The 13639-nt window shown below is 47.5% G+C and overlaps 1 protein-coding gene across 1 annotated transcript in view; it reads left to right on the top strand.

The window, feature by feature from the left end:
• The window catches only part of LOC124013890 (platelet glycoprotein Ib alpha chain), a 50645-nt gene extending 45365 nt beyond the window's left edge, over positions 1–5280 (top strand). Inside the window, exon 7 of the mRNA XM_046328441.1 lies at positions 5157–5280. Coding sequence (XP_046184397.1) covers positions 5157–5280 — 124 coding nt within the window. The remainder of the gene's footprint in view (positions 1–5156) is intronic.
• The last annotated feature ends 8359 nt before the right edge of the window (positions 5281–13639 follow it).

The raw sequence follows: 13639 nt of genomic DNA, 5'->3' as shown, positions 1-13639 counted from the left end.
TGCGGTGTGTGTTCTGTGTGTGTTCTGTGTCGGTTCTGCGGTGTGTGTTCTGTGTTTGTTCTGCGGTGTGTGTTCTGTGTTTGTTCTGCGGTGTGTGTTCTGTGTCGGTTCTGCGGTGTGTGTTCTGTGTCGGTTCTGCGGTGTCGGTTCTGCGGTGTGTGTTCTGTGTGTGTTCTGCGGTGTGTGTTCTGTGTGTGTTCTGCGGTGTGTGTTCTGTGTCGGTTCTGCGGTGTGTGTTCTGTGTCGGTTCTGCGGTGTGTGTTCTGTGTCGGTTCTGCGGTGTGTGTTCTGTGTCGGTTCTGCGGTGTGTGTTCTGTGTCGGTTCTGCGGTGTGTGTTCTGTGTCGGTTCTGTGTCGGTTCTGCGGTGTGTGTTCTGTGTTTGTTCTGCGGTGTGTGTTCTGTGTTTGTTCTGCGGTGTGTGTTCTGTGTCGGTTCTGCGGTGTGTGTTCTGTGTCGGTTCTGCGGTGTCGGTTCTGCGGTGTGTGTTCTGTGTGTGTTCTGCGGTGTGTGTTCTGCGGTGTGTGTTCTGTGTGTGTTCTGTGTCGGTTCTGCGGTGTGTGTTCTGTGTCGGTCCTGCAGTGTGTGTTCTGTGTCGGTTCTGCAGTGTGTGTTCTGTGTGTGTTCTGTGGAGTGTGTTCTGTGGAGTGTGTTCTGTGTGTGTTCTGTGGAGTGTGTTCTGTGTGTGTTCTGTGGAGTGTGTTCTGTGGAGTGTGTTCTGTGTGTGTTCTGTGGAGTGTGTTCTGTGGAGTGTGTAGTGTGTTTCTGATGCCGCACTCCATCACTATCCTTGGTCAAATGGCCCTTACACAGCCTGGAGGTGTGTTTTGGGTCATTGTCCTGTATTTACCTTTATTTAACCAGGTAGGCCAGTTGAGAACAAGTTCTCATTTACAACTGCGACCTGGCCAAGGTAAAGCACAAGCAGTGCAAAACAGAGTTGAACATGGAATAAACAAACGTACAGTCAATAACACAATAGAAAAGTTGATATACAGTGTGCAAATTAAATAAGATTAGGGACCAGCTAGATCTACTGTCTCTTATATGACAGATGTAAGGCAATAAATTGGACATGGTGGCGAAATAATTAAAATTTAGCATTAACACTGGAGTGACACAAAGATTCCTTGATGTCCTTCCAGATTCCCTCTGTCAACCCAAGGACGCCAGAGGACGAAAATCAGTTAACCACCTAACTGAGGAACTCAATTTAACCTTGCGCAATACCCTAGATGCAGTTTCACCCCTAAAAACTAAAAACATTTCTCATAAGAAACTAGCTCCCTGGTACACAGAAAATACCCGAGCTCTGAAGCAAGCTTCCAGAAAATTGGAACGGAAATGGCGCCACACCAAGCTGGTAGTCGTCTGACTAGCTTGGAAAGACAGTACCGTGCACTACCGAAGAGCCCTTACTGCTGCTCGATCATCCTATTTTTCTAACTTAATTGAGGAAAATAAGAACAATCCGAAATTCCTTTTTGATACTGTCGCAAAGCTAACTAAAAAGCAGCATACCCCAAGAGAGGATGACTTTCACTTTAGCAGTGATAAATTCATGAACTTCTTTGAGGAAAAGATTATGATTATTAGAAAGCAAATTACGGACTCCTCTTTAAATCTGCGTATTCCTTCAAAGCTCAGTTGTCCTGAGTCTGCACAACTCTGCCAGGACCTAGGATCAAGAGAGACGCTAAAGTGTTTTAGTACTATATCTCTTGACACAATGATGAAAATAATCATGGCCTCTAAACCTTCAAGCTGCATACTGGACCCTATTCCAACTAAACTACTGAAAGAGCTGCTTCCTGTGCTTGGCCCTCCTATGTAGAACATAATAAACGTCTCTCTATCCACCGGATGTGTACCAAACTCACTAAAAGTGGCAGTAATAAAGCCTCTCTTGAAAAAGCCAAACCTTGACCCAGAAAATATAAAAAACTATCGGCCTATATCGAATCTTCCATTCCTCTCAAAATTTTTAGAAAAGGCTGTTGCGCAGCAACTTACTGACTTCCTGAAGACAAACAATGTATACGAAATGCTTCAGTCTGGTTTTAGACCTCATCATAGCACTGAGACGGCACTTGTGAAGGTGGTAAATGACATTTTAATGGCATCGGACCGAGGCTCTGCATCTGTCCTCGTGCTCCTAGACCTTAGTGCTGCTTTTGATACCATCGATCACCACATTCTTTTGGAGAGATTGGAAACCCAAATTGGTCTACACGGACATGTTCTGGCCTGGTTTAGATCTTATCTGTCAGAAAGATATCAGTTTGTCTCTGTGAATGGTTTGTCCTCTGACAAATCAACTGTAAATTTCGGTGTTCCTCATGGTTCCGTTTTAGGACCACTATTGTTTTCACTATATATTTTACCTCTTGGGGATGTTATTCGAAAACATAATGTTAACATCCACTGCTATGCGGATGACACACAGCTGTACATTTATAATAATAATAATTTCAATTAAACATGGTGAAGCCCCAAAATTGCCCTTGCTAGAAGCATGTGTTTCAGACATAAGGAAGTGGATGGCTGCAAACTTTCTACTTTTAAACTCGGACAAAAGAGAGATGCTTGTTCTAGGTCCCAAGAAACAAAGAGATCTTCTGTTGAATCTGACAATTAATCTTGATGGTTGTACAGTCGTCTCAAATAAAACATATCAAGACCATTTCAAGGACAGCTTTTTTCCATCTACGTAACATTGCAAAAATCAGAAACTTTCTGTCCAAAAATGATGCAGAAAAATTTATCCATGCTTTTGTTACTTCTAGGTTAGACTACTGCATTGCTCTACTTTCCGGCTACCCGGATAAAGCACTAAATAAACTTCAGTTGGTGCTAAATACGGCTGCTAGAATCCTGACTAGAACCCAAAAATTTGATCATATTACTCCAGTGCTAGCCTCCCTACACTGGCTTCCTGTTAAGGCAAGGTCTGATTTCAAGGTTTTACTCCTAACCTACAAAGCATTACATGGGCTTGCTCCTACCTATCTCCCTGATTTGGTCCTGCTGTACATACCTACACGTACGCTACGGTCACAAGACGTAGGCCTCCTAATTATCTCTAGAATTTCTAAGCAAACAGCTGGAGGCAGGGCTTTCTCCTATAGAGCTCCATTTTTATGGAACGGTCTGCCTACCCATGTCAGAGACGCAAACTCGGTCTCAACCTTTAAGTCTTTACTGAAGACTCATCTCTTCAGTGGGTCATATGATTGAGTGTAGTCTGGCCCAGGAGTGGGAAGGTGAACGGAAAGGCTCTGGAGCAATGAACCGCCCTTGCTGTCTCTGCCTGGCCGGTTCCCCTCTTTCCACTGGGATTCTCTGCCTCTAACCCTATTACAGGGGCTGAGTCACTGGCTTACTGGGGCTCTCTCATGCCGTCCCTGAAAGGGGTGCGTCACCTGAGTGGGTTGATTCACTGATGTGGTCATCCTGTCTGGGTTGGCGCCCCCCCTTGGGTTGTGCCTTGGCGGAGATCTTTGTGGGCTATACTCGGCCTTATCTCAGGATGGTAGGTTGGTGGTTAAAGATATCCCTCTAGTGGTGTGGGTGCTGTGCTTTGGCAGAGTGGGTGGGGTTATATCCTTCCTGTTTGGCCCTGTCCGGGGCTGTCCTCGGATGGGGCCACAGTGTCTCCTGACCCATCCTGTCTCAGCCTCCAGTATTTATGCTGCAGTAGTTTATGTGTCGGGGAGCTAGGGTCAGTTTGTTATATCTGGAGTACCTCTCCTGTCCTATTCAGTGTCCTGTGTGAATCTAAGAGTGCGTTCTCTAATTCTCTCTTTCACTCTTTCACTCTTTCTCTCTCTCTCGGAGGACCTGAGCCCTAGGTCCATGCCCAAGGACTACCTGACATGATGACTCCTTGCTGTCCCCAGTCCACCTGGCCGTGCTGCTGCTCCAGTTTCAACTGTTCTGCCTTATTATTATTCGACCATGCTGGTCATTTATGAACATTTGAATATCTTGGCCATGTTCTGTTATAATCTCCACCCGGCACAGCCAGAAGAGGACTGGCCACCCCACATAGCCTGGTTCCTCTCTAGGTTTCTTCCTAGGTTTTGGCCTTTCTAGGGAGTTTTTCCTAGCCACCGTGCTTCTACACCTGCATTGCTTGCTGTTTGGGGTTTTAGGCTGGGTTTCTGTACAGCACTTTGAGATATCAGCTGACGTACGAAGGGCTATATAGATACATTTGATTTGATTTGGCAGGTGACAGAGGGAGATAAGAGATAATCTCCAGGTAGGAGAAATGAGTAGCCCTGTTCAACCACGAGACAACCAGATGCTCTCAGACTATGAGAGAAAACATAGTCACATGACGAACGAGCAGCTGGAGTAGCAGTGTGGGGGGAAGTCAAGGGACTGAAGGGCAGCATAGGCTAAGAGGAACTCAGCGTTCTTGATCACATATTTGCAGTTCCAGACACAGCCAAAGACCAGGAATTCCACATGGGTTGTTGCTACCCTGACCTTGGTGAACATGGTGGCTAGTCACCTTCAACATGCTAAATCATATCATCACAGAGGGGGACTGAGGATGCTACTCTGACCTTGTTGAATGACTGAGGATGCTACTCTGACCTTGTTGAACACGGTGGCTAGACACCTTCAACATGCTAAATCATATCATCACATTTTATTTATTTATTTTAGTTCAGGTTTCAATACAATGCAAATCCACACACTGCTGAAATGACTACTGGACCTGAACATCCAGGTAAGTGGATAGATGAAGGACTTCAACTGACCGCCCACAGGGGGGCCCTCTCTGATGAACTGACCCTGTACACAGGGGGCCTCTCTGATGAACTGACCCTGTACACAGGGGGGCCCTCTCTGATGAACTGACCCTGTACACAGGGGGGCCCTCTCTGATGAACTGACCCTGTACACAGGGGGCCTCTCTGATGAACTGACCCTGTACACAGGGGGGCCCTCTCTGATGAACTGACCCTGATCACAGGGGCCCTCTCTGATGAACTGACCCTGAACACAGGGGGGCCCTCTCTGATGAACTGACCCTGTACACAGGGGGGCCCTCTCTGATGAACTGACCCTGATCACAGGGGCCCTCTCTGATGAACTGACCCTGAACACAGGGGGGCCCTCTCTGATGAACTGACCCTGTACACAGGGGGGCCCTCTCTGATGAACTGACCCTGATCACAGGGGGGCCCTCTGATGAACTGACCCTGATCACAGGGGCCCTCTCTGATGAACTGACTCTAATCACAGGGGGGCCCTCTCTGATGAACTGACCCTGAACACAGGGGGGCCTCTCTGATGAACTGACCCTGAACACAGGGGGGCCTCTCTGATGAACTGACCCTGAACACAGGGGGGCCTCTCTGATGAACTGACCCTGATCACAGGGGCCCTCTCTGATGAACTGACCCTGAACACAGGGGGCCTCTCTGATGAACTGACCCTGATCACAAGGGGGCCCTCTCTGATGAACTGACCCTGAACACAGGGGGGCCTCTCTGATGAACTGACCCTGAACACAGGGGGCCCTCTCTGATGAACTGACTCTGAACACAGGGGCCCTCTCTGATGAACTGACTCTGATCACAGGGGGGCCTCTCTGATGAACCGACCCTGAACACAGGGGGGCCTCTCTGATGAACCGACCCTGAACACAGGGGGGCCCTCTCTGATGAACTGACCCTGAACACAGGGGGGCCCTCTCTGATGAACCGACCCTGAACACAGGGGGGCCCTCTCTGATGAACTGACTCTGATCACAGGGGGGCCTCTCTGATGAACTGACCCTGATCACAGGGGGGCCCTCTCTGATGAACCGACCCTGAACACAGGGGGGCCCTCTCTGATGAACCGACCCTGAACACAGGGGGGCCCTCTCTGATGAACCGACCCTGAACACAGGGGGGCCTCTCTGATGAACTGACCCTGAACACAGGGGGGCCTCTCTGATGAACTGACCCTATATATTATGTCCTGAAGTGGCCGAGCGCCACCCTGAGGACTGTGAGATTTAGTTTTTTTTCTGCTTGACAACTGTGTGTCTGAACGTGGGGAAAGAACATTCTGTTCTGATAGCCAGCCCACAACGGGTTCAGGGACTTCGGCAACCAGTAACCCTATTGACCTAGCCACTTGGGAGCACTGTTGCCACAGTAAATGTTTGGGGAGGAGGGCCCTGAGCCACACAACCTTATGGCAAAACTGGCTCATCCAAATACAACCGCCTGTCCTCTCAGGAAGCCTGAGAACAGGCCCTGTTTATTCAGATTAGCCCCCTTTTGAGCCTCTGGAGCTAAGTAACTTGCCACCCATCTGCACAATCTTTATAGGGGGGGGGATCTCCACTACAGAGATAAATACCTTCCCCCAAACCTGGAGGCTCTCCCCTACAGAGATAAATACCTTCCCTTAAACCTGGAGGCTCTCCACTACAGAGATAAATACCTTCCCTAAACCTGGAGGCTCTACCCTACAGAGATAAATACCTTCCCTAAACCTGGAGGCTCTACCCTACAGAGATAAATACCTTCCCTTAAACCTGGAGGCTCTCCCCTACAGAGATAAATACCTTCCCTTAAACCTGGAGGCTCTACCCTACAGAGATAAATACCTTCCCTTAAACCTGGAAGCTCTACCCTACAGAGATAAATACCTCCCCTTAAACCTGGAGGCTCTACCCTACAGAGATAAATACCTTCCCTTAAACCTGGAGGCTCTACCCTACAGAGATAAATACCTTCCCTTAAACCTGGAGGCTCTACCCTACAGAGATAAATACCTTCCCTTAAACCTGGAGGCTCTCCCCTACAGAACACACACATTCAACATTAACATTACACTGTCAACATTGTATTAGTGACAACCTTTTGATTGTTCAGCCCTTAATCAGGTTATTGATTAATTAGCTGATTGATTAAGGATGATTACATCATCACTGTTGACCTCTGACCTTGGGGGTTCTGGATTACAGGATGTGTTACCGTGGTGATCAGGGGACGTATTATGGAATATCACTTTAATCCCCGGAATTAGTGAACACGGAATGCAGGGCATGCTGTCTGTCTGTCTGTCTGTCTGTCTGTCTGTCTGTCTGTCTGTCTGTCTGTCTGTCTGTCTGTCTGTCTGTCTGTCTGCCTGCCTGCCTGCCTGCCTGCCTGCCTGCCTGCCTGCCTGCCTGCCTGCCTGCCTGCCTGCCTGCCTGCCTGCCTGCCTGCCTGCCTGCCTGCCTGCCTGCCTGCCTGCCTGCCTGCCTGCCTGCCTGCCTGCCTGCCTGCCTGCCTGCCTGCCTGCCTGCCTGCCTGCCTGCCTGCCTGCCTGCCTGCCTGCCTGCCTGCCTGCCTGCCTGCCTGCCTGCCTGCCTGCCTGCCTGCCTGCCTGCCTGCCTGCCTGCCTGCCTGCCTGCCTGCCTGCCTGCCTGCCTGCCTGCCTGCCTGCCTGCCTGCCTGCCTGCCTGCCTGCCTGCCTGCCTGCCTGCCTGCCTGCCTGCCTGCCTGCCTGCCTGCCTGCCTGCCTGCCTGCCTGTCTGTCTGTCTGTCTGTCTGCCTGCCTGCCTGCCAGCCTCCCAGATGTTCAGTTGACCTTCATCTGAAAATATTTCAGAATGGCCAGATGAGAAGAGGAAGTGGTCTCTGGATTACCTCCGGAACAGAGGGGACAGAGAGATGATGATGATGGTAAGAGTGTTGGCTTCTCATCAACAGATTCACCAACCAATTCAGTTCTCTAAATCTCTAAATCCTCATCAACAACCAATGAATAACATTAATTGAGACTGTTTGTATACATTATGGATCTAATTGTACTGCTTACATGAGTTACTTGATGTGGAATAAAGTGCCATGTAGTCATGGTCTGTTCTGGACTTGGGGATTGTGAAGAGACCACTGGTCTTGTGGGGAATGCATGGGTGTCTATGCTGTGTGCCAGTAGTTCAAACAGACAGCTCGGTATTTTGAAACCTCTCTGTTCCTATGCATGCCTATCCTCCATTTAAAGGGATATCAACCAGATTCATTTTTCTATGGCTTCCCTAAGGTGTCAACAGTCTTTAGACATAGTGTCATGCTTTTATTTTGAAAAATGAGCGAGAAAGATCACATTGCGTAAGTGGATAGGTGGGGGTTCTCAGAGTGAGTTTTGCACAACAGAGTAAAGCGGCCATTGTTTCTCCCTGTCCTATTGAAAAACCTACGCTCCCGGTTGATATATTATCAAATATATATTTTAAAAACCACCTGAGGATTGATTATAAAAAAACGTTTGACATGTTTCTGTGGACATGGGATATTATTTGGAATTTTCGTCTGCGTTGTCATGACCGCTCTTTCCTGTGGATTTCTGAACATAACGCGACAAACAAACAGAGGTATTTTGGATATTAAAATAATCTTTATGGAACAAAAGGAACATTTGTTGTGTAACTGGGAGTCTCGTGAATAAAAACATTTGAAGATCATCAAAGGTAAACGATTAATTTGATAGCTTTTCTGATTTTCCTGACCAAGCTACCTGATGCTAAGTGTCCTTAAGGTTTTGTCATGCGATCGATAAACTTACACAAACGCTTGGATTGCTTTCGCTGTAAAGCTTAATTTCAACATCTGAGATGACAGGTGGATTAACAAAAGGCTAAGCTGTGTTTTGCAATATTGCGTGAGTGAAGGAGGCTTTGTTGCGGAATAGAAAGCCAACTCTAGATTTGATTTTAGATTGGAGATGTTTGATATGAGTCTGGAAGGAGAGTTTAGTCTATCCAGACATCTAGGTACTTATAGATGTCCACATATTCAAGGTCGGAACCATCCAGGGTGGTGATGCTAGTCGGGCGTGCAGGTGCAGTCAGTGAACGGTGGAAAACATGTATTTGGTTTTACTAGCATTTAAGAGCAGTTGGAGGCCACGGAAGGAGTGTTGTATGGCAATGAAGCTCATTTGGAGGTTAGATAGCACAGTGTCCAAGGAAGGGCCAGAAGTATACAGAATGGTGTCGTCTGCGTAGAGGTGGATCAGGGAATCGCCCGCAACAAGAGCAACATCATTGATATATACAGAGAAAAGAGTCGGCCCAAGAATTGAACCCTGTGGCACCCCCATAGAGACTGCCATCGGGCCGGAAAACATGCCCTCCGATTTGACACACTGAACTCTGTCTGCAAAGTAGTTGATGAACCAGGCAAGGCAGTCATTAGAAAAACCAAGGCTACTGAGTCTGCCGATAAGAATATGGTGATTGACAGAGTCGAAAGCCTTGGCCAGGTCGGTGAAGACGGCTGCACAGTACTGTCTTTTATCGATGGCGGTTATGATATTGTTTAGTACCTTGAGCGTGGCTGAGGTGCACCCGTGACCGGCTCGGAAACCAGATTGCACAGCGGAGAAGGTACGGTGGGATTCGAGATGGTCAGTGATCTATTTGTTGACTAGGCTTTCGAAGACCTTAGATAGGCAGGGCAGGATGGATATAGGTCTGTAACAGTTTGGGTCCAGGGTGTCACCCCCTTTGACTGAGGCAGCTTTCCAAACCTTGGGGATCTCCGATGATATGAAAGAGAGGTTAAACAGGCTGGTAATAGGGGTTGCGACAATGGCGGCGGATAGTTTCAGAAATAGAGGGTCCAGATTGTCAAGACCAGCTGATTTGTACGGGTCCAGGTTTGCAGCTCTTTCAGAACATCCGCTATCTGGATTTGGGTAAAGGAGAATATGGGGAGGCTTCGGCGAGTAACTGTGGCGGGGACGGAGCTGTTGGCTGAGGTTGAAGTAGCCAGGAGGAAGGCATGGCCAGCCGTTGAGAAATGCTTATTGAATTTTTCGATTATCATGGATTTATCAGTGGTGACCGTGTTACCTAGCCTCAGTGCAGTGGGCAGCTGGGAGGAGGTGCTCTTGTTCTCCATGGACTTTACAGTGTTCCAGAACTTTTTGGAGTTAGCTACAGGATGCAAATTTCTGCTTGAAAAATCTGGCCTTTGCTTTCCTGACTGACTGCATGTATTGGTTCCTGACTTCCCTGAACAGTTGCATATCGCGGGGACTATTCGATGCTATTGCAGTCCGCCACAGGATGTTTTTGTGCTGGTCGAGGGCAGTCAAGTCTGGAGTGAACCAAGGGCTATATCTGTTCTTAGTTCTGCATTTTCTGAACTTAGCATGCTTATCTAATATGGTGAGTAAGTTACTTTTAAAGAATGACCAGGCATCCTCAACTGACGGGATGAGGTCAATATCCTTCCAGGATACCCGGGCCAGGTCAATTAGAAAGGCCTGCTCGCAGAAGTGTTTTAGGGAGTGTTTGACAGTGATGAGGGGTGGTCGTTTGACTGCGAACCCGTAGCGGATACAGGCAATGAGGCAGTGATCGCTGAGATCCTGATTGAAAACAGCGGAGGTGTATTTGGAGGGCCAGTTGGTCAGGATAACGTCTATGAGGGTGCCCTTGTTTACATATTTAGGGCTGTACCTGGTGGGTTCCTTGATTATATGTGTGAGATTGAGGGCATCTAGCTTAGATTGTAGGACTGCCGGGGTGTTAAGCATATCCCAGTTTAGGTCACCTAACAGAACAAACTCAAGCTAGATGGAGGGCAATCAATTCACAAATGGTGTCCAGGGCACAGCTGGGAGCTGAGGGGGGTCGGTAGCAGGCGGCAACAGTGAGAGACTTATTTCTGGAGAGAGTAATTTTTTAAATTAGTAGTTCGAACTGGTTTGGGTATGGACCTGGAAAGTATGACATTACTTTGCAGGCTATCTCTGCAGTAGACTGCAACTCTGCCCCCTTTGGCAGTTCTATCTTGACGGAAAATGTTAGAGTTGGGTATGGAAATCTCAGAATTTTTGGTGGCCTTCCTGAGCCAGGATTCAGACTCGGCAAGGATATCAGGGTTGGCAGAGTATGTTAAAGCAGTGAGGAAAACAAACTTAGGTAGGAGGCTTCTGATGTTGACATGCATGAAACCAAGGCTTTTTCGATCACAGAAGTCAACAAATGAGGGTGCCTGGGGACATGCAGGGCCTGGGTTTACCTCCACATCACCCGCGGAACAGAGGAGGAGTAGTATGAGGGTACGGCTAAAGGCTATCAAAACTGGTCGCCTAGAGCGCTGGGGACAGAGAATAAGAGGAGCAGATTTCTGGGCATAGTAGAATATATTTAGGGCATAACGCGCAGACAGGGGTATGGTGGGGTGCGGGTACAGCGGAGGTAAGCCCAAGCACTGGGTGATGATAAGAGAGGTTGTATCTCTGGACATGCTGGTTGTAATGGGTGAGGTCACCGCATGTGTGGGAGGTGGGACAAAGGAGGTATCAGAGGTGTGAGGAGTGGAACTAGGGGCTCCATTGTAAACTAAAACAATGATAACTAACCTGAACAACAGTATACAAGGCATATTGATATTTGAGAGAGACATACAGCGAGGCATACAGTAATCGCAGGTGTTGATTGGCAGAGCTTGCTAAAACAACAGGTGAGACAACAACAGCTAATCAGCTAACACAACAACAGCAGGTAAAATGGCAATGACTAAGCAGAGACGGTCAGATTAACTACACATAGAGCCTGAGTTCGCGGCTGGGGCCGACAGATAAAACATAAATAAACAGAATGGAGTACCGTGATTAATGGACAGTCCAGCAGGCATCAGCTATGTAGCCAAGTGATCATAGGGTCCAGAGGGCAGCAGTAGATGGAACAGGGGAGCCGCCACTACGCTAGCACGCGGGCGACACGGCACTTAAAGTTAGTAGCCCTCCGACAGAGGCCGGTTGAAGGCACAGTGGATGGAGTCATTCATCGGCAGACCAGTTGTGGTGGTGCGGCGGGGACCGTGTCGACAGAGAATCAAAGCCAGATGGCGAAAGAGGTATTGTAGAATTTAGTTTGCAAGCCGGGAGATGCTCCTGGCTCACGGCTAACTGGTGCTAGCTTCGTGGCAGTGGCATTAGCCACTATAACCAATCGGTAGCAGCGGTGATCCGGTGCCAAGGTCCAGAGTTTACAGCAAGGATCCAGTGGAGTATTGGGTTCTGCCGTGTATGAGTGGGGTTCGGGTGAACAGCTGAGTAGGCCGGGAGGTGGACCTCAGGGATAGCTTCGGTACTGGGTGCCACGGTGAGTGCAAGCTGTGAAGATCAGACGTAGTGGTCCAGGGATTACGGCAGGAATCCGGCGTTGTTGTGGAGAGACAGTCCGATATTGGTAGACTAGCGAGTATTATCCAGGCTAAGAACAGGGCTGGTGTCTGTGCAGTAGGTAAAAGCCGCTAGCAGTGGCTAACAATGACTAAATAGCTTGTAGCTAATTAGCTGGTTAGCTTCTGGAGGTTCTTGAATGTGTTCTACAATTTTAAATAAATAAATAAATAAATAATAGCGATACCATATCACATTGGGTGAGGCAGGTTACCGGAAGGTATAATCGAATCAAAAATATACAAAAAATACGAAAAATACAAAAGTACACGAGACACGAACAAAACACGTCTTCACTGTTACGCCATTTTGGACATTGAATAGACGACCTATCTGTCCGCCAATTGTAGCTCAACATAAGTTGGGTGATGCAACAGGACAATGACCCAAAACACAGAAGTAAATCAACAACAGAATGGCTTCAACAGAAGAAAATACGCCTTCTGGAGTGACCCAGTCAGAGTCCTGACCTCAACCCGATTGAGATGCTGTGGCATGACCTCAAGAGAGCAGTTCACACCAGACATCCAAAGAACATTGCTGAACTGAAATGGAATGTAAAGAGGAATGGTAAAGAGGAATGTAAAGAGGAATGGTAAAGAGGAATGGTAAAGAGGAATGGTAAAGAGGAATGGTAAAGAGGAATGGTAAAGAGGAACGTAAAGAGGAATGGTAAAGAGGAATGGTAAAGAGGAATGGTAAAGAGGAATGTAAAGAGGAATGGTAAAGAGGAATGGTAAAGAGGAATGGTAAAGAGGAATGGTAAAGAGGAATGGTAAAGAGGAATGGTAAAGAGGAATGTAAAGAGGAATGGTAAAGAGGAATGGTAAAGAGGAATGGTAAAGAGGAATGTAAAGAGGAATGGTAAAGAGGAATGGTAAAGAGGAATGGTAAAGAGGAATGGTAAAGAGGAACGTAAAGAGGAATGGTAAAGAGGAATGGTAAAGAGGAATGGTAAAGAGGAATGGTAAAGAGGAACGTAAAGAGGAATGGTAAAGAGGAATGGTAAAGAGGAATGGTAAAGAGGAATGGTAAAGAGGAATGGTAAAGAGGAACGTAAAGAGGAATGGTAAAGAGGAACGTAAAGAGGAATGGGAAAGAGGAACATAAAGAGGAATGGTAAAGAGGAATGGTAAAGAGGAACGTAAAGAGGAATGGTAAAGAGGAATGGTAAAGAGGAACGTAAAGAGGAATGGGAAAGAGGAACATAAAGAGGAATGGTAAAGAGGAATGGTAAAGAGGAATGTAAAGAGGAATGTAAAGAGGAATGGTAAAGAGGAATGTAAAGAGGAATGGTAAAGAGGAATGGTAAAGAGGAATGGTAAAGAGGAATGTAAAGAGGAATGGTAAAGAGGAATGTAAAGAGGAATGGTAAAGAGGAATGGTAAAGAGGAATGGTAAAGAGGAATGGTAAAGAGGAATGGTAAAGAGGAATGGTAA

The sequence above is a fragment of the Oncorhynchus gorbuscha genome, linkage group LG25 (assembly GCF_021184085.1).
Source record: "Oncorhynchus gorbuscha isolate QuinsamMale2020 ecotype Even-year linkage group LG25, OgorEven_v1.0, whole genome shotgun sequence".
Classification (NCBI taxonomy): Eukaryota; Metazoa; Chordata; class Actinopteri; order Salmoniformes; family Salmonidae; genus Oncorhynchus; species Oncorhynchus gorbuscha.
The sequence above is the reverse complement of the archived record's forward strand: the minus strand, read 5'-3'. Positions and strand labels throughout refer to the sequence as shown.